This window comes from Merops nubicus, unplaced genomic scaffold, assembly GCF_000691845.1.
Source record: "Merops nubicus isolate BGI_N331 unplaced genomic scaffold, ASM69184v1 scaffold441, whole genome shotgun sequence".
NCBI classification, from domain to species: Eukaryota; Metazoa; Chordata; class Aves; order Coraciiformes; family Meropidae; genus Merops; species Merops nubicus.
Window position 1 is genome coordinate 26,866 of NW_008590043.1, and position 20,992 is coordinate 47,857.

Genomic DNA, 20,992 nt, shown 5'->3' on the forward strand with positions numbered 1-20,992 from the left:
GCTTCTATAACAAATGTGCCTGTTAAGTGAATGCCAGGGAATATAGTACAGAAACTTGGGTATGCTGTATCTTGTTTTTTTCTTTTCTTTTTTTTTCCCCAGAGATGTGGTTTGATTGTTAGAGATATCTCAGGGGGAAAAAAAACCAACAAAAACAACTCCAAACAAACGAAAAAGAAGCTAAAGGTTCTTTGAACATTTTAGGTGGGTGGGTTCAGTGTTGATCACCAGCTAGTAAAATCCCAGCCTCCTACTCCTTATATTCTCATGACTCTAAGGCAAACTAATCCTGAATTTAAGACGTGAATCCAGTGTAGACTGGTAAAATTATAGTAAATCTATATGTAGACATACTTTACTGAATTTAAGCAGTTTTAATTCCATTTTTAAAATTTATTTTTAAAATTAAATAGGCTACACTGAAAAAAGGGTATTTTTGATTCTGAATGAGAGAATTCACCCACAGTTCCATGCAGTTTAACTAATCCAGCCCAAAAAAGTAAGTACATAAATTTCTCTGATTATCACTGTGAAGACTACACTTTATTTAGCACTACCCTTCAGAAAAACAAAGGGCTGAACCCTTGCTGAGGAGAACAGGATACTGGATGCCCACAGCATGTACATTGGGCATATTATGTGTTTGTATTTTAAGTCACTTATGAATCTTACTTTTAAGCACACAGAATTTACTTCAGAAGTCAACTCATAGGAAGTGCATGCTTCTGAATTTTTTTCTGCCACTTTAGGCAAAGTAGTCTTGCAAAGATGAGAAACATTTCATTATCAGATTGACAAAATGAAAGGACTGAATAACAAATCTGGTAGGCACTGGATTCTCAGATGTCAGCTTTCTGTCAGTGATCATTCTTCAAGAATCGTGTGGATGCATTCTAATCTATGTGAACTTCACGACAGCTTTATTTCTCCAGTCTGCATGCTACTTATCAAACGTGACAGCAGTTACTTCCACCTTTCAATGTATATAATAATTCATTTAGTGAGAAGGTCAATGCTAGTCCTAACAAGTTGGTTTAAATTAGGATAATGTTTTCATCCTGCATTAATTGCATTTTAATATTATTACTACGCCTGGTGACATGTAACTACAGTATTAGGACTTCAGCCCAATCAATACCGGGACTGCATAGCCCTAGAGTTTAGACAAGTCATTAACAAATGTGGCTTTTACATCAAAGATTTGGATATTTAAGAGAATGGGGGATTCCCCTGCTGACTGCATAAGTGGTTAGCAATTTATTAGGTAAAAACCACCAAGCAAGACTTCATTCAGGTCTACTGACAATCAGTGAAAGTCATGTACAGCAGTCCAAGAATAAGAATGACCTGTATTATCGTTACTATATATTTAATAACCAGGCTGCAGAGCCACCACCTCCAGCACTCAGATTCCTACCAGCAATTGCAGTGCTGGTCGTAAAATGTGGAACATGAAACAACCACATGAAGTTTTATTCCTAAATGCTGGACAACCAGTACACCAGAGATTAAGCAAGCCCGGGCTTGGTGGCATTAACTAAATGTAGCTCCCAAGGGTTTAACACTACAGTAATGAGATTCTAGTAACACAGACAGACAAATGGAAAGACAATAATTGTTTAGTGTAGGCAGAAGATGTTGCCTGACATACCTGTCTTTCGAACACTTAAATTCTGGACACCTTCACTGTGAATCCTCTTTACAGTCTTGCTTTTAACCTGAAAGGCTAGGGAGCTCCACTAATTGCTAAGGCTTTCAGAAAAAAATGATCATTTAACAAGACTTTACAACTGCAGGTGAAGATTAGCTTAAAAGTAACATAAAAGGAACATCATTATAATGCTGGAAGATCTAAGAAGGAAGATTTATTAAAGGCTATTTGTTGCTTGGTGAATGTGTTCTTTTAATGTTTTATATAATGGTGACTTACCTCTGAGGTTCTTAAAACGTAGCAATAACGATTAAAATAAGGGATTAATAAAACTAGATCCTTTCTTGTAGGATCGAAGTATAAGAAATTATTAACTATATCTAATGATGCTTAGACAACTCTATGAGCTAGAAGCTAAAAAGAAAGGAAAATCTATTATAATCTTCCCTTGAGTATTCAGAGTAATCCTACTGGGAGTTATCATCTCTTATAAAGGGTAATGCTCCATTTCCTTCAGGTTACTTTTGTTGGCTTACTTTTGACAAATACCTACTACTGATGGTCACATTAAAAGGACCGATCTTAAATTTAAGTACATATTTAAATAATAAAATATTACACACATTTACTGTAACAGTTATTCACTTAATTTAGCACAGTGCTGATGTTTTTAGTTTTACTTCAATGTTCCCTCTTAATTCATGTAACTTCAATACATTAATTTTGTATATTTTACACAAAAACTTCTGGAATGCATTACTGCTCTCAGTTAAACATTTTAAACTGAATTAATGAAATGACTTTGAAATTGCATTCCTTCACATAAATAGAGGAATTTTAATGAAGTCTCTCTAGTCTCTTGTGGATTCAACAACTCATGGCTCATCATGGGTTCTGAACAACTTTCATGCCACAACTAACCTCTCCGTCCCCAAATTCTAACATTTCAAACACACTCTTTAGCTATCCCTGTTGCAGCCAACATGAGGATTATAAATTGTCGTTGTCTTTGATTACCTGGTACTTGCTACAAGCTCTGAGTCAATAAAGTATGTGACAGTTTTGGGGTATTAAAAATAGCAGAAAATATAATCTTATGAAAGATTTATGTGTATTCTAAAGTTACCCACAGAATGAATCTCACAGCCAAAATTTAGTTGGTTTTACAAAAGCAAAATGCTGGCTAGCTTTTCAAATTTCAGCTCTTCCTCAAGTCTTGCTAAAGCAATGCTAGCTGAAGCTAGCACTACAAAAATGGTCCTCAATCAGCTCTAGATCACAGAATGTATAAGAGGATGAGAAATACGGGAAAATCAGGTTATATAGAGATGACAATGAATAAGAAGGTCATGAAGCACGTGGCCAACTTGCCACACGAAAGAAAAGACAGGGAGTTCCAGCGTCAAAGATTAAAATAAAGGGGGTTACAGGCTAATTCAGCAGATCATATAAGGGCAGAAGTCATCCCATGTAATATGGTAGGACCACTCCCCAGCACTATGTGAGGTAAAGGCAGAGGTGGTTCCACTGGGTTCTGTGAGGTCTAACTGAAAAGGTGCTCCTCTATGCGACTTCCTTTCAATCCAAAAGCTTCAAGTCAAATGTGTGAATGTACAAATGTGCAGAAATGTGGGTTAAGTAGAAAAAATGGAAAAAAAGCCCAAACAACTAACCTTCTGTAATGTGGAAAAAAGACTTAAGCACATCATAATCTTCCTGCAATGCACCATAAATTTATCATAGACATTTATGAAAGTTAATCCTCTTAAAGTATGGATATTTGTCAACATTGTATGAGTGCAGCAGAGAGTGCAGCAGAGTGGGATTGAAAGGCAGCCTCGTAACTGCATAAATTGCCCTATAAATGACCTGTGCAAAGGCTGTGCAAGACATGGAGGCAGGAAACATCTGCCACGCTTCATTCAGTGAGCCTGTTTTCCTCAGCATGAACATGGGATTTTATTCATTTTTACGATAAGACCTTTCTGATTTCAAAGCAAATCCCCTTTTCTGCTCTGTTGAAGTTTGCTTTTACTGATGGTAAAAGGAATGGAAAGATTTCTAAAAATCACAGAAAATTATTAAATACATACTCAAACACAGAAACACCTAACTTAAATCTTAATTTCTTTCATTAATTTTCTATCATGTATGAATTCCAGACTACGGTAAACATATTCATTATTGAACAAATTTTAAATACTGTTTTGCTCTGTGCTGACTCATCTGTCTTTTGCAAATACACTGACAGTCACCTTTGTTTTTCTCAAAAGCATTCTCAGTCCCCGTTTCTCCTGCATGGCTGAGTTCTTCTGTCAAAAACTAGCTTTCTGTGAGTTGGCCTATTTTGCCCACATCTTCAAAATGTTTCTATTATTTTATTTATGGTGAACAATTTTTCTTGCAAATAAGCATCAAATTGACAGTTCCTTTAAAAGCTATGAAGAACAGTTTTTCCTTTCCTGAGTATTTGGAGTTGGTGTTTATGTCATTTTAGAAACAGATGGTGCTGCAATTTTCATTCACATCTGCTTCTCTCCCATAACAGAGCAATCCCTGGAAACCCCTCACATCTATTGTTTTATGCTTTACTATATATATACATTTAGGCAAAGATTGATTTGATTGTCAAGGGGCTTACCCATCTGTTCTTGTATTATCAGGTATGTTTAACTATTTATTACTCTGATATAATTGCAGCTTAACAAAGTCATCAGAAAAGCATCTGAACACAATATAAAAGTCTTATTATGTGTAGCCATATTGGATCTTACAGGAAACCCAAAAAGTCCTGCCTTCAAGTAATCCCAAAACAGCAAAAAGCAATTTATCATAAATTTATCAATAGTCTTTAAGAAATTATTTGCATGAAACTGTAGGTGTTCCTTTATATATACACACACTATCATACAATTTTAATTGAACATTTACATGCAATGTAAAGTTGTAACAACTAACTAGCTCCTAACTAGTCTGTGCGTTGGAAGAAAGATTTCACTTAAACTCAGCAATCAGTGCTTTGGTTAAAATGCAAACATTTAGAGGGTTTTGGGGAACAAGTTCATCTTTTACTAGATATGAATTAATATTATTAATTTTACTGCAATCAAATCTATAATTTTCAACTGCAGCAGCACCACTAAAAATATGACCACTCTGCTGAGCTTTCGACACACGGTAAGAATGCCCCAAATAGTTTCTAGACTATTAGACACACTGATTAGTTTGGAAGTAATAACTACCTGCCTGAAGTCATTTAGGTGCTGAGCAGAACTGCCAATGGAGCCCTAACCTGTTATTTCCAGTTTCTGCATACTTTCATCCTGCCTCTTCTCCAGCAAGAAGCAAAATGAAGTTTGGTCCTCTGTGTACACCAGCAGTTCTCTTTTATTAAAGCCTAATGTTTTATTAAAGAGTCCATCTACCACTTCAGTTACTGGAGTTCTACCACAGTAAGAACACTTTGGCACTTTTGTTCCATTTCTCTGTGGTATCAGCACACACACATCTCACCTCTGTTTCAGTGAAGGATTATACAGCACTAAACACTGCCCAAAATCTGAGACGTGCTGTTACAAGAACGGAGACCGGTCACCCTCCTGCTGCCAACTCAAATTACCACTGAAGACAAAAGGACTGATAGCAGCAGCATCCAGGGTTGTAAGCAGACCTCCAAAACTTGTTTGCCTGATAAAATGATCCTGCAACTTACTTATTATTCCAAAGGGGCTAGGTGCAGCTGCCTAGTGCCTTTATTATCTCTAAATTACATTTCAAGCCTCTTATAACTGGCCTGGCACAAACTGCACACTACACTTGGACGCGAAAGTGGCACTTGTCTACCTTTTGAATCACATACATACTAAAGAACACAGCTAGAGAGGAGCACTTTAGAATCAAGTCACACTTCAGGGAAGCACACCTGGCAGGCAGGCCAAAAGCTCAGATTTCAGGCTGAGTAGGGGTTTCAGTTTGTATAGATATCACCCCCAAGGAACTCTCAAGAGAGTAGCCAAGCTTTGCCCTCTTGGCCATGTCTGACACTATTTTCTTGATAAAGAATATTTTTTATAGTCATTGAAGTTCAGAAAATGACATGGCTGGAAGGTCATGATGCTAGAGGGAGAGGCACTGACTGGTAGCTGGAATTCTCAGCCTTCACCTTATTCAAAGTGCAGGATGGGTGTCATTCATAATACCCAAATATTTACTGACAGAAGACAATATACTCCATGTTACAGCATCCTTTAAGTCAAGCTGGTAACAGAAACTAGCTTGGACTGCAGCAGCTCATTTACCAATAGTATGTCTTAGAGTATGACAGCAGAGATCCAAAACCTGAATAAGGCTCTTATCAATGCCTGGATGAAATTTATGATGCTGTTCTTGATCTGTACAGCTCTAAATTACATGGGACTTGTCTATCTAAGAGATCACGTCTCCCTGTGCCATGCTGTCACAGCTGCTGTCAGCAGAAAGACTCGCACCACACAGGTTTGGTATTAAAGAAGGAAAAAAAAAAAAGTGACTTGTCAGCAAGACTGACTCACTAGGGGACAGGCTGCTTTGCAATTTACTCCCACCTTTAGTTCAAAATAGCTAAAATCTATTGACCCTTAAAGCAAGCTAAAAGGTACACCGCTTTCTCAGGAACACTATCAAGAGTGATGTTTTTAGACATGTATGAAAACCATGCTTGCTTTCTAACTCCTGATTATTTTCCTTTTGTTAGGGTTATGAATAGGAAAGTAACCAGAGGTCTTGATCTTCTAAGACACTGTCCTTTAATCCAGTGCTTAGACCCCAGAATAGGCACATTTTACAAAAATAGGATTTCAGGTAGATTCTTCATTACAGGGAAGAATAGCATAGCAGAGGTACTTTAATAGCTTTTCTTCACCTGCAGAAGGGATGCCATTTATTCTGTTATAGTGCTGGCCCTTCCCCTTTTTCACTTAGTAAAGGATGCAGGTAACACAGTATGCACATGTGTATTAGTTTGAGAAGAAATCTGAGCAGGACCAAAAGATTTCTGCTGTTAATAGCCAGACAGTTATTACACTCTAGAATCACGTTTTTGTGCTCTGCTTGCCCATCCCTAATTGGTTCAGTTAATTAGTGCTAAGATACAAGCCTTAATGGCAAATGTTAAAAAAGACAAAGCTGTTTCACAGCAGTGGAACAGCTTTTTCTGAAGCTGAATATCAACAATAGGTATCTAAATCTAAGGGCAGGTGTATTTTTCAGGTAAAATAATGAATGCAATTCCACAATAAGGCATTCACATTTTATCTGTGTGGTTACAAGGTTGTATATACCCAGATCCTAGTAAGATCTTTCACTTTTCCAACTTCAATACAAATTATAAATAATGATTCTTTGGTGAGCAGAAAATTTCCTGAGGAACCACAAGAGAATTTCTCAAAACCTAGATTCCCAGTAATAAAAATAAGTCTACTTTTCTTAAATAAAAATGAATCATAAACACACAACAACATTTGTGAGTGGCTAGAGCTGACTTGTTCACGTATCAGGTACAGGGAGCAGGCCTCACACATTCCTGTAATGTTGATTAGCATTCCACAACTGGATCCTTTGCATCACTCACTAGCAAATCAATAGTTTCCACCTCTGCTTGTAGCTCCCACTTCCTCAAAGGATCTCAGTGATTGTACTGTTATTCCATTTTCCAATGTACTGTCTGACCTTTTCCCTCAAGGCTCTGCACGATACACTTTAGTCAATCACTTCTTATTGATTGTTAGCAGTTGCTAATACCCCATCTATTTTTGCTCCATTGAATATAGTTTGGTTTGCTTTGGTGTTTTTGTGTCGGTTTGTTTGGTTTTTTTACATGTCCTGCCACCCACCTGCGCTGGGTTTGCGTGGCAGGGTTTTGGTAGCAGAGGAGGTGCTACAGGGGTGGCTCCTGTAAGAAATGGCTAGAAGCTTCTCCAGCTCCAAGTCAGACCTGCCACTGGCCAAGGCTTGAGCCAATCAGCAGTGGTGGCAGACTCTCTGCAGTAACATATTTAACAAAGGTGTAAAAAAAAGAAACTGCAGGAAAACCTGGAGCAGAGAGAGAAGTGGGAGGTGAGAGAAACTACTATGTGGACAGCAAGGTCAGTGAAAGAGGTGCTCCGGGACAGAGACTCCCCTGCAGCTTGGCAGGGATGTCAGGCTGACCTCTTGCAGCCCGTGGAGGTTAATGGTGGAGCAGATACTCACTTGCAGCCTATGGCAAACCCCACACCGGGGCAGGTGACTGCACCCAAAGAAGGCTGTGATTCTGAGAGAAGCCTGTGCTGGATCAGGCTCCTGGCAGGACCTGTAGACCCACGGAAAGAGGAGCCCATGCTGGAGCAGGCTTACTGGAAAGACTTGTGACACTGTCAGGGACCCATGCTGGAGCAGTCTGTTCCTGAAAGGACTACACCCTGTGGAAAGGACCCACACAGGTGCAGTTTGTGAAGAGTTGTAGCACATGGGAAGGACTCACACTAGAGAAGCTCAAGGAAGACTGTCTCCTATGGGAGGGACCACACCCTGGAACAGGGGAAGAATGTGAGGCATCCTTCCCCTGAGGAGGAAGGAGTGGCAGAAACATCCCACGATGAACTGATCACAAACCCCATTTCCTGTCCCCCTATGCCATTGGTAGGGAGAAGGTACAGTAAAATTGAGCCCAGGAAGAAAGGAGGAGTCAGGGAAGGTGTTTATAAGATTTGGGTTTATTCATCATTATCCTACTCTGACTCGACTGGTAACAAATTAAAATTGGCTTGTTTTTTTTTTTCCAAATTTGAATCTTGACCGTAATTGGTGAGTTATCTCTCTCTGTCCTTGTCTTTCATCATATTTTCTCCTCCCCTTCCTACTGGGGGCAAGAAATGAGTCTATGGTTGTGTGGTGCTTTATTGCCAGCTGGGCTAAAACCACAACACCACCCTTGTTGCTTTAGATTTCTCATTTAGCTTTATACTTCTTATCTGTCCAACTTTCATTTCCGTTTAAGTCTAAATTCCATCTCTCATCTTCTCCTGTTTTGTACAATACCTATATACTCAAACTTCTGCTTTCAGCATACTAGTCTCCATTCAAGACCTTACAAAAAGATGTTGTTCTTCTGTGAATTTATAGGGTTCTAGCAAAAATCCTTTCTTGGTTTCTAACTTCTGACACTTCTGTTTTGTGTCATGCATACAGTTAAGAACTGTGTACACTTCTTACCAGGAAGAAGCAAAGAGAAGAGGGTCCCTGGGAACATTTTTTCACAATTCATCTGAAGTCAAACCCTGTCTGGTTACCTGAAGATTCACCTACTTCCTGCCAGGCACAAATACTGCCTCATTTGCAGTTGCTGTCTTACTTTTCTTGGCTTCATAAAGATTCACATGCCAAATCTTGGAAACTGCAATCATTTCACTTCTTGAGCTGCTTTTTCCTCCACAGTTCTACAGTGGTTTCCGAGAACCGCTACCTATTGCACCACCGCCGAAGAAATGTTGACCACGTATTACCTTACACTCATATGGGACCCAGTCTCTACCTCACACATAGGATACAGTCATTGGAAATTCTTCTTTTATAGTCATCCCTTTCACTCATCAGAGCAATTGAGAACCTCTTTAGTTCTCTTAGAATCATAGTCGTATAATCATTTTGGTTGGAAAAGACCTTTAAGATCATTTAGCATGGCCAGCAAATCAAGAGAGGTGATCCTGCCGCTCTACTCTGCCCTGGTGAGACCTCACCTGGAGTGCTGTGTCCAGCTCTGAAGCCCCCAGCACAAGAAGGATGTGGAGCTGTTGGAAAGTGTTCAGCAGAGAGCCACACAAATGACCAGAGCATGGTTGGAGCACCTCTCCTGTGAGGACAGTCTGAGAGAGTTGGGTGTTGTTCAGCCTGGAGAGGAGGAGGGTCTGGGGGGACCTTATACCAACCATGCAGTACCTGAAAGGGGCCTACAAGAAATCAGGGGAGGGACTATTCACAAGGGTTTGTAGTGACAGGATGAGGGGTAATGGCTGTAAGCTAGAAAAGGGTAGATTTAGGTTAGGCATTAGGAAAAAGTTCTTCAGTATGAGGATGATATATCCCAGGAATAGGTTGCTCAGACAGGTGGTGGAAGCCCCGTCCCTGGCGACATTCAAGATCAGGCCAGATGAAGCTTTGAGTAGCCTGATCTAGTTAGAGATGTCCCTGCTTATTGCAGGAGGTTGGACTAGATGACCTTTGGAGGTCCCTTCCAGCCCAGACATTCTATGATTGAGTCCAACCACTAACCTAACACTGCCAAGTCCTCTGCTAAACCATGTCTTTAATAACCTCATCTACACATCTTTCAAATACATCCAGGGATGGTGACTCCACCGCTTCCCTGGGCAGTCTGCTCCAGTGCTTGATTACCCTTTTGATGAAGACGTTTTTCCTAATGTCCAACCTAAAACTCCACTGGCACAACTTGAGGTCGTTTCCTCTTGTCCCGTTATTTGGAAGAAGAGATCAATGCCCAGCTCGCTACAACCTCCTTCCAGATAGTTGTCGAGGGTGATAAGGTTGATAACCTCCTTTTCTCCAGGCTAAACAACCCCAATTCTGTTAGTCACTCCTCATAAGGCTTGTTCTCCAGGTTCTTCACCTAGATATCATTAACTAGCAGAAGCGACATGCAATCAGTACCATCAAGATGACCACAAAAAGGTGAAAGCTGTGGTCCAGGCAATTTCAGCAAAGATTTCAAGTGAATTTTTTTGCTTTTAATCTAAGACTTTTAGTGGGAAAATCCTCAATTCATCTTATTACAACATCAGCGATTCAGTTGATGGGAATCTTGGACGTCAGGCTGCTCTTCAAGACCCATATAAATGCAGACGAGGATTCATGGAAAAAGAGTCAGGGTTTAAAGTGGGAGTGGCTTGGAGGAACACCTCCACAGTCTTTTCTCTTCTTGGGACTCTGTTTTCTCTGACTATTTCTTATTTTACTGTCTGATTTTTTAGATGATAAACAGTGATGCCAGCTTAATGAGCACCTGAATGATGAACCAGGAATGACAAAAAGCCTTCTTTATACACACAAACTTCTTCAGTGCAGTGACCTGCGGCACATTGAACATAAGACCGAAAGATACATCCATAGAAACCTTGGCAATGACAATAGGTCTATAGGGATAAAACAGCGAAGCTTTACTACAGCTTTCCACTTCAGATCCCACCAGTATGTCTGAGATGCCAAGAGACACACACACAGTCCCAATCAGAAAAGAGAAGGGACTAATAGAAGAGAGAAAGAGTTGGCACTAAATCTTCCCTTCTTCTACGCTATCCACATTTCAAAGGGGCATATTTCCAAATAGTTTTGGTCGGGACCTGTAAAATACACACCTTTTAGTGTCTTAAGTGGAGCCCTGAGTGCACTTTCCCTTTTAGTTTTATCTAAAAGGAAACCAGTCCACACACTCTAAAATTGTTCTGCATTGCGAATCAAAACATGCTAAGTGAGAATGGCTGGAGTATCTGAAAGCACACAGGTTAATGCTTGTGTCTTGAAATTAATTGAAGAAACTAAAATTCTAGACTCCATACATCACTGTATTATTACTGGAGAATTCTGCCAGCCAGGAAGAGCCAGTGAGCTTGCAGCATCCACCTGCCCTTACGCCTTGCCAGCAAAATAGATCCACAGAGCCAGTAACCTCAGAGTCCAGCAGCACAGAACTGCTGTGTCAGGGATTCCAAAGTAACTTTACTCATCTTTTTCCACCAGTCAGCACGCTGGTGCTGTTAAGGCAATCACTTCACGACAGCATCAACCCAGAAATAAAGTTGTTTAAGTAAGAACTGGGGATAGGAAACATGTTATCTAGTTCTTTACTCAAAGCAAAGGGAGGTTTTGCCAGTCTGTTTTCCCTGCTAAGAAAAGCCTTTACAGGCTGTTACAACTATTAAAAAAAATTAGAATGGCAAATGCCAGGAGGTGTTGAAGTCATCATGCAGGGCTTCTCCCAGCCACCATCTGCCAATGAATGATGCTGCAAATGTAATGGAAGTAGGACTGATCTACCCAAAATTTCAAATACACTCTCCCTTTACTACAAGAAAAACTCCTCAGGCTGGGAACAGAAAATGAAAGCTCTCCAGAGCTTCCTTTTTCTCTACTCTGAAATTGAAGGAAAAATAAAGCATTCCTGTTGAATTCCCTTCCCTTTTCACAGTCCTCACAAGAATGTGTGGGTATAGATGTGTGGGTGGATGTTTGAGAACAAGACAGGTTCCTCTATGCAACTGTGTGCTATTGTAAGGTTTGTTTATTGCCTTTCATGTCTGACAAGACGTGAGAAAACAAATTTCGTTTTATGTAGAGTATTTGCATTATTTGTGTAAATGCAAGGGGAATTCAACTCACCATCTGCAAGAACTGCTTCATAGATGCAAGACAAGAAGTCTCCAGGACTTTTAGTCTGTGGCTTACCTAGGAAAAAAAAGGAGTAATTCTTTAATGGTACCTACTTAGAAATATCTTTAACTGATCATCAACTCTGATGACAACGATCATCACTATCCTACTTGATTGTTTCACAAAATGTTTCGTTTGCTCTAAGGAAGATCTCAGCACCAGAAATCACGCTGGGGGAAAAAAAAAAGGGGGGGTGGTGGTGGAATATGCACATTAAAACAGAGTAAAGAAAACAAACAGACAAGCAATTCTAAAACCTCAGAAATAACAAAATACTATGACATCGATTTCCACTTCCATTTTTCAGATTAAATTCTATATGTTATTTTAGATGCAACATAAAGCTATACTAAGGCTACAAATTTCCAAATACAAATAAATCTAAGGTCTAGTGGAGGTACAAACCTAGAGAGATCTTTAGATGGAATTGTATTTACCCCTTTTCAGTAAACATCTCTGTGACTGATCTTTTCAATTTACTATAGCATGTAAGAAATGTAGGCTTGAGGAAGAAGAGATGTTTCCCTGAAAATCAATACAGGAAACAATGGGGCAGGAGTAGTGCAAAAGGAAAGTGAACAGAATCATGTGCAGAAGGAAAGTAAGAAATGGAAAATGGATACAGGCATTGGGGTTTGGAAGACAAGACAACTGTGCAGGGCTGCGTTTGAAAACACAATAAACCTGGCTATAGCACTCCCAGTATTGGGTCAAAAAAGCAATGGTTACATTACATAAAGCACTGGTCAAATATTTTAAAACTCTGGCAGTTCCAATTTGATGAAGTGATGTTGATGGCTTAATAGCTACCGGGAGACTTTCTGCCATATTATACAATTTCTGTCATTGCTACTCTTTCTTTATGCTGGATCAAGTTATCACCTGCTTTTCCACACCTGAAGCAACACTGACATAAGAGATACAAGGCCTGCTTTAGCTCCATATTGTGAGATCCAGCTAACTCAACAAGCATGCTGTTACCATAGGTATTGCTGGGTGCTCCAGAAGTGACTAACCAATGTTACTACAAGGGACCAAGACTGAAAAGTAAGAGCCACTCAATAAAGATGCCAAGACTAGGATGAGAAGAGTAGCCTCAGAAAGTGATTGTTTTACAATTACTTCATTAAGGTTGCATAAAGCCAAACACCCAAAAGCCATCTTTCTCCTTTGTAGTATGTTGTTGACCATTTCTATTAAATTGATCCATGCTCTGTACAGTGCACAAGTTACACTTACTCTACCATTTGACTTGTGGTATTATGCTTAAAATATTGTTTACCATATTCTGATTCAGTTATTCTTGTCATAACAAGAGTTCAGTGAATGAAGAAAGGATTCCAGTGAGAAAAAGGTCAGGGATCTTAGCTGATTGCTGCTCTAGAGAGTTCAGGCAACCTTGGGTTCCCATCTTCAAGTTTTGAGGCAAAAATTTAGAAGGCTTTTAAAACATGCTTTTCAGAAATGCTCATTAGTTTTGCATTGCACTTTTTTCTGTGAAAGACCTTAGAGCTGACCTGCTAACTTCTGAGCAGTCACAAACACATCTGAAGTTCAAGGGAGTTTGAATACGGACATAAAAAAATGCTGTATACTGGTAAGTGTGACAAAAAATGATGTCTTAAAGTGATATCAGAAGGGGAAGGAATTTTCCACCCCTATCTTGCCAAATACTAGTATGTAAAACGATGATAAAATAAAATAATGTCTGGACAGCACTCAGTACAGAAAGGAGTTCTACTGGAAAGGGCATAAGGAAGTTAATTATTCTGTTTTCTCAACCAGATGTGAATGGCATTCAATAGATAAATAATGCAACCATGAACTCAAACACAAAATGAGGTATCAAATAACTGCTAATTAACTGAGCACTATTTATCCTGTGTACTAATCAGGGCAGGTTCTTGGCAGGGCAGTAGGGAGTGGGGAAGGAAGAATGCACTTACATAATTAAAGGCAACCAATGGTACGGACAAAGTTTAATAGGCTACTTTCTACCTGTAACATCTGGACATTTGAACACCTAGCTTTGTAACTGCTGTGACATTTCTGGACCAAGGTCTGTCTTCATAGTCACTTAAGTAAGCACAGAGAGACCCGACCAAGTGCAAAATCTAATTCTATCTTTAAAGAAGTTATTTTTTGCTATACTAATTGATTTTTTTTTTTTTCAGTAAGAACTTAAATAGGTGTTACACTTCATTTTTTTCAGGGATGGGTGTCAGTATTTTTTTAATCTGGAAAACATCACAACTCTTGTTTTATCCTGTTTCCAAGAAGCTGACACAAGCTTACAGAAATACATCATGGTGAAATTACAATAGCTATTTTGTTGTAACAATGCTTGTGTGTCAAAAAATATATAGAGAATGCTCTTCCATAGGATTCCTCTACATGTCTTCCAGTTATTTTTTAGTAATTGGTAACCACAGTGCAAAACCCAATGAGAGTCAACAATACATGATATGAAAGACATGTAAGACTACAGATTCACACAGCATTTTACAGTTCTAGCTGCAAAATACCTGCTGGAAATATTAAACTGAAATCATTTGTAAGCTTTCAAAATAGCCTCACAACTGCAACTAAATACTGGTTGATGACTGTCATGCCATAAACAAGACACAAACTGGGATGGTGTCCACTTGCAACCTTGTAAGAGCAAACTAATGATGATAAACCTATTATTCCATTTTAAAAAGAAAAAAAAAATATGATCTAAAGAAACAGAAAAATCACAGTACATTAATTAAATCAGTACATGCTGTTGCAGTAAGGCTTATGTTTAGTAATTTGATTGTTATTGTTAAAACTTTTAATGAACTTGTCCTAAATACAGTGCTTTTTTTTTTTTTTTTTAACAGCAAGATGTCAGTGCATTCACTTTTCCAGGTGTAAGCAGTTTTCACTTAATTAGTGTTGAAAATAAGAGTAAAAACAATCGCATACATGATGCGTACTTCAGAATCCAAAAGTACTGGTCACCATGACTGGCTAGACAGATCAAAACATGAACTGCTAGGAAACTTGACTGTATAACAAATGGAATCTTCTCTGGATTGTGCAGAACCAAAAGAAGAAAGAACAAAGAACTCGACCAGATTAAGCAGCAGGGTATGGCAATCCAAATGTCCTGTCTATGATTGCCACCTCCAGGCTTCCACTTCAGTTTCTCTTCTGGTTTGAAATAGCCAGGATCACGTGTCAGATGAAATAGTGACACTAACCACAAGGTTTTTTGTTGACAATTATCCCTGTTAAAAATCCCCATCAGTGCATTGGTATCCCAGCAATGATTCTGTGTGGAGATGGAGAAACACAACATCTCAGGATGAATTATTAATCTGGTAGTCTTCACAGCAGCCCCTGCAGAGCAGTTCAAAGAGTCATTGGCAGAGCAAAATTGAAACAAAGACTATACCGTACCACACTTCAGCTAACAAAATTACTCCTCTGCTCTTTTGCTGATGATAACTTCATACAGGTTATTTTTGTTTTAATAAAAGACTTTAATTGGCATTTGAGGTGCTCCTCAAACAGATGACCTCACTGCCTTAAAGCACTAACAATGGTATGCACTGTCTGAAAGCACTTAAAGGATTAAATGGAGGCACAACTGTGTGGCCTAATCTACTGCAACCTTCTTTGGCAGTGGAAGAGGTCAGAACCACCTACCAACTTCCCTCTATTTAATTAGTCTTGTGTATTCATGTGAGAAATTTTTACAACAATGACTTGACTTTACACACACACAAAATCACACTGTATTCAGTATTCATAAGCAAATAAAAAAAAAAATTGAGTGATTTTGTTTTCTGTTCAACTTTGGTTCATCTTGGCACTCGTAACTTCATTTCTTCATAGACTCCAAAACAGTGTCAAAATCTAGGTGAAACTTGCCTATTGAAGACAATGGTAAAGTTCCTGCTTAAATTAAAGGTTTTAGCACAAGTCTTGCTGACAGCCTAAGAAAATCCATCGTCATTGGTTGCTTATATTTGGGTACTCACATTACAGGAGAACAAGTAAAGCACTGGATTAAAAATGCGATGTAATAATTCAGTATTCAACACTATACCCAAATTCCTGGTACAATTCCAATAAAATCTATGCCACTGGACTAGAAATGAAACAGATGACAGATACCATAAAACCTTATGGTAAAAAGATAGCGATTTATTTCTATTTTCCATGATCCACACAATGGAAATTAGCTCCATATTTGAGCAGTTCTCAGCTATATGTATGGAAGAGGGCTCACAGTCTGAAGCACCAGGCAACAATAGTACTCCCACTCCCAGATCCAATTCAGTCAACTGAACTTATCTGATCCCAGTCACAGTTTATGCATCCCTGGTAAAGAAACACACTCTGAGACTGAGACCTTCAAAATTAATTCACCTTTGTATTAATTTCTGCACTTGCTGATACCAGTCACTGCCACCAAAAAGATAATTTGAGCACCTATTAGTCATTTGACTTTACAACTTAAGTAAAATCCCAAGGGCAGATGCAATAAATATTTCTGTGAAGGCACAGACTTAAGTCTTCTACAAAACTGTTTATCTTTGTAGAAGAGTTTGCAATTTCCTCTGCATGAGTCAACTGACTGTCTCTGGGCCCAGTTCCTTCCTACATATACACACACAGAGCACAGACCCGCTGTTATCTTTCCACGAATGAGCTGCTGAAGAACTTCAACCTGAAGCTACATATCAGACCGTCAGAAAATGCAAACGTTACTTCCTGAAACTGAACGAGGCAACTGTAATTAGTCCCAAAACTTGAAGTTTGAGAGATGCACAGAAAAAAGATATACTGAGGAGAAGGTTAATGAATACTGAAGAGCAAGAAATGTTAGAACAGTAAATGGTTGGGAAGAAGTCTAAAATTTAGTTTTGAAAGCACTGATCTGATACAGCCAGACTCTGTGTAGATACATTCTTGGCAGTTTTGAAAGCTTTATAGTATGCTTAAGCTTATCTGTGCAAACACAATGCAGCAGGGACATCCAGCTAGGTCACTCTGACTTGGCTAGGGTCTCTCTACCCCTGTGTTCAAAAGAATATTCTTGGTTGCTCATCTGCATCCAAACCCAGGTTAATTTCTGAGTAAAACTCCTGAACTGCAGGATGTCTTTCTCAATCACAAGCTTCTCTGCCATTAAACTGGCACCTTGCGGGTAACAAAGACAGAAGCACAATGTTCTGCTTAGTAGAAATTGGGTCTTACTTGGTAATTATTTTTCACTCTGTTGGATTTATCTAAAGGGATAGATACACTGTCACATTAAGGTATTTTGAAAGTGATTAAATATAAGCCCATAGTTTTGTACAGTTTCCAAGATTTGTAAATTTGGGAAGCAGAGAAATAAGTCTGTGTGAGCTCCTCAGTCCTACCATGAAGCAGTAATGGTGGGTTCACAGGTGCCAGTGGCAGCTGTTAGACTTTCCAAAGCTGCTTCCCTGCAAAAATGAAGCCAGACTACAACAGTTTCATCACACTTCAATGACAAACAACCATACAAGGTTTTGATTTTTAGATTACCTGGTTGAATTATTCCAGTAACAACAGAGAGATACTCCTCAGGTTCCTGATCAGTGGAAATCTCTTTGCTGCCTCCATCTAAGGCCAGTATTTCATACAGAATCTCTGAATTCTCCACCCCACAACGCAGAATCACCACATTATCCGGAGGTTTCAGAACTTGCTCCAGAAAATAACTTCTCTTTCGATTCAGGCAGTTAAGAAGTCCACATGATAGTATCAGCAGTTTACATTTATAGCAGGGTAAAGAGAATAGCTCCTGGTGCTTGAAAGATGAGGCCTCTAGATTGTAGAGTAAGATTCCTCCTTCATTCACTATGTGTCCAAAAAGAGATTTTAAATACAGAGCCCACTCTTCTGCTTCTTGTCCATATATCACAAGGATATCCTTTGTATTTTCTAGAGAGAAGAAAACATTTTAAAATAATTTCAAATGCATTTTGAATCCATTAAAAATATCAGAAAACACATTGTTAGCTTTCCTCCCTTAAAAACTTGAGGTGCTGAAGAAACAGGACAAGTCATTACCTTGAAATGGCAGCCATCTGCTTATTTCTAAACCAAGGCAATAATTTCTGTTAATCAACAGAAATGCTGGTAAAATAGCTCAGAATATTTCATGTTTATAACAGCTTCAACTAGCATTTCAGAACAAATATGGAAATTGCAGCATAGAAAGTGCATTCACTCATTCTGATCAAACCTGTGTTACTAAATGCAATTAAAAAAAAAATTAAAATGCAACAATTAGCTTTTAATGGAAGAAGAATATTTATTTGAACACTTGGCATGACCTGACTTCATTACAAAGAGGATTCAAATGTTTAGGGTACTTTGGCAGTATAGTATTAGGATAGTTTTTTGTAGATCTGTCTTTACTGTCCTTATTCTAACAGAGTCACTATGGTTGGAAAAGACCTTTAAGAGGATCTAGTCTAACCATTATCTAACTTTACCAGGCCACTTCTACTTACAAACCTGACAGACACAAATCTAGAACTACTTTATTTTAGTTCTGCTCTCCCTTTAGGATGTCAACTGTGACGCTAGTAAGAAGACTGATACACTTTTCACAATGTTACTAGGGGGACAGTATGAAATAGGCAAGAGGCACAAGCTGAAATACAACAGCCTCCTTCTGAGCATCAGGAAAAAAAGGATGTTGTAGAATCCTCCTCCTTGGACCTACTCAAAAGATGCCTGGACAGGGTCCTGTTGTACAAGATGGCATCCAGATGTCCCTTCCAATCTCAAACATTTTGTGATTCTGCGAAATCATAAAAAACTGTGATTTGCTGACCAATAAAATATATATTAAAATGTCAGGGTAGCTTAATACTCATGGAGTAGTTCAGAGTCACAGCTCTGTGGAGCAACAACAAGAGACTCAGGAATAGATACAGGTGCTCCACTTTACCTTCACTGAACTTCACTGTGTCTCACAGGTACCTGATGGGTCAAGCAACTTGACAAGCACTTGTCTGCAATACACCAGAGCTCCTTAGCAAGTGAGTATCTGAGCTTCCATCACCCTGTTATCTGCTGGAGGCACAGCACAGCAGGGCACCAGCAATCCAGGGGGTTTCTGGAATGCATTGACAACTATTTCCTTCTACGAGCGGTAGAGGAACCAATGAGAAAAGGTGTTATGCTGGAGCTTGTTCCCACCAACGTGGAGGAGCTAGTGGCTAATGTGAACCTCAAGGGTAGCCTTGGGTGCAGCAGTTATGAAATGCTGGAATTCAAGATCCTTAGAGCAACAAGGAGGGTGCACAGCAAGTTCACTACCTTGGACTTCAGGAGAGTAGACTTTGACCTCTACAGGGATCCAATTGCTAGAGTGCCACAGGATAAAGCTCTGGAGGGGAGAGGGACTCAAGAAAGCTGGCCAATTGTCACAGTTTGGGGTCAGGGCCGCCCCCCAAACTGTAACAGATGCTCTCTGTTAATCCTCTCCCTCCATGCCCAAAAGGGACTCTCCCCCCAAAAGGAAAAGAGAAAGGGAATAAGGGAGAGAGACTTATTGATTAGAAAAGGAAACAGCTTTAATACTACCATCAATAATAATAGTAATAATGATAATAAAATGGTATATGTACAAATATATACAAAATTAGTACCAAACCAAACTCCCCCTGATGGCAATACGTCACCATCACCCCCGGCTGGGGAGCAGCCCTCAGGGAAAGGTCCCAGGCTGGACTCAGCCACAGAAGGCAACGGGGTACAGGGGATGGATTCTAGAAATCAGTTCAGGAACACAGGACTCGGGATCAAAGGCAGAACAGATTAAGTCCTCTTCGGATGCCGGCCACTGCAGGGCAGCCAAAGCAAGGAAGAAGGTGGAAGGGAGAGAGAAGGGCAATGGAAGGGCTTGCCCCTCCTGATCCTTCAGCTTTTACTGGATATGAGGGCTATGGGACGGAATACTGGTGAATCCTGGGGTCAGTTATCCTGCCCGCTCCTCCCCGCAGGTGTGGGGTACTCTCTGCTCCCCTCTGTGTGGGATACAAACATCAGTGGCCTTGGTCTGCATACCAATCCCTGGCAGCAGCTCTAAACATGAAGTCTTATCATTGCTAAAGCCAGGCAGTTTGCTGTTAACTCCAGACAGAGCAGTTAATTAGAAGAGCTTTAGCTGACAAGTTAAAATCACTGGACAGCACCAGCCCTGTTCTACCCCAAACCAGGACGCCAATATTCAAGGACCATCTCCTCCAAGCCCAGGAGGAAGGCATCCCAAAAAAGAGGAAGGAAGGCAAGAACGCCAGGAGGCCCGTGTGGATGAACAAGGAGCTCCTGGACACACTTAGATGCAAAAAGAGAGTCTACAGAGAGTGGAAGCAAGGACAGGTAACATAGGAGTAATACAGAGAAGTTATCCAAACAGCCAGGGATCAGGTTAGGAAAGCTAAAGCCCAGGCAGAATTACATCTAGCCAGATACATCAAGGGTAACAAGAAAAACTTCTAACAGGTATATGCCAGTGATAAAAGGAAGGATGACTATGGAAAAAGAGGAGTTGATCGGTTGGAAGCAACATGGCTTCACCGAGGTCAAATCACACCTGAACAAATTTGGTGGCCTTTTACAATGGAGTTACAGGATTGGTGAACAAGGTAAGACCAAATGATGTCATCTACCTAGACGTGTGCAAAGTATTCAACATTGTCCCACAGGACATCCTGGTCTCCAGATTTGGAGAGACGTGCATTTGTCCAGTGGACCACTCTGTGGATAAGGAATTGGCTGGATGGCCACGCTCAAAGAGCTGCAGTTAATGGCTCTACGTCCAAGTGGAGACCAGTGACAAGTGGCACTCATCAGGGTTCAGCA

General features: G+C 39.8%; 1 protein-coding gene across 1 annotated transcript in view; it reads right to left on the minus strand.

Moving 5' to 3' along the window:
- BANK1 (B-cell scaffold protein with ankyrin repeats 1) overlaps positions 1–20,368 on the minus strand; it is a gene marked incomplete at its 3' end in the record, with an annotated part of 47,065 nt that extends 26,697 nt beyond the window's left edge. Inside the window, exons 1-2 of the mRNA XM_008949765.1 lie at positions 20,344–20,368; positions 17,657–18,055 (exon numbers count right to left, since the gene is read on the minus strand). Of these exons, the coding sequence (XP_008948013.1) occupies positions 17,657–18,055; positions 20,344–20,368 (424 nt within the window). The remainder of the gene's footprint in view (positions 1–17,656; positions 18,056–20,343) is intronic.
- Between the last annotated feature and the right edge of the window lie 624 nt (positions 20,369–20,992).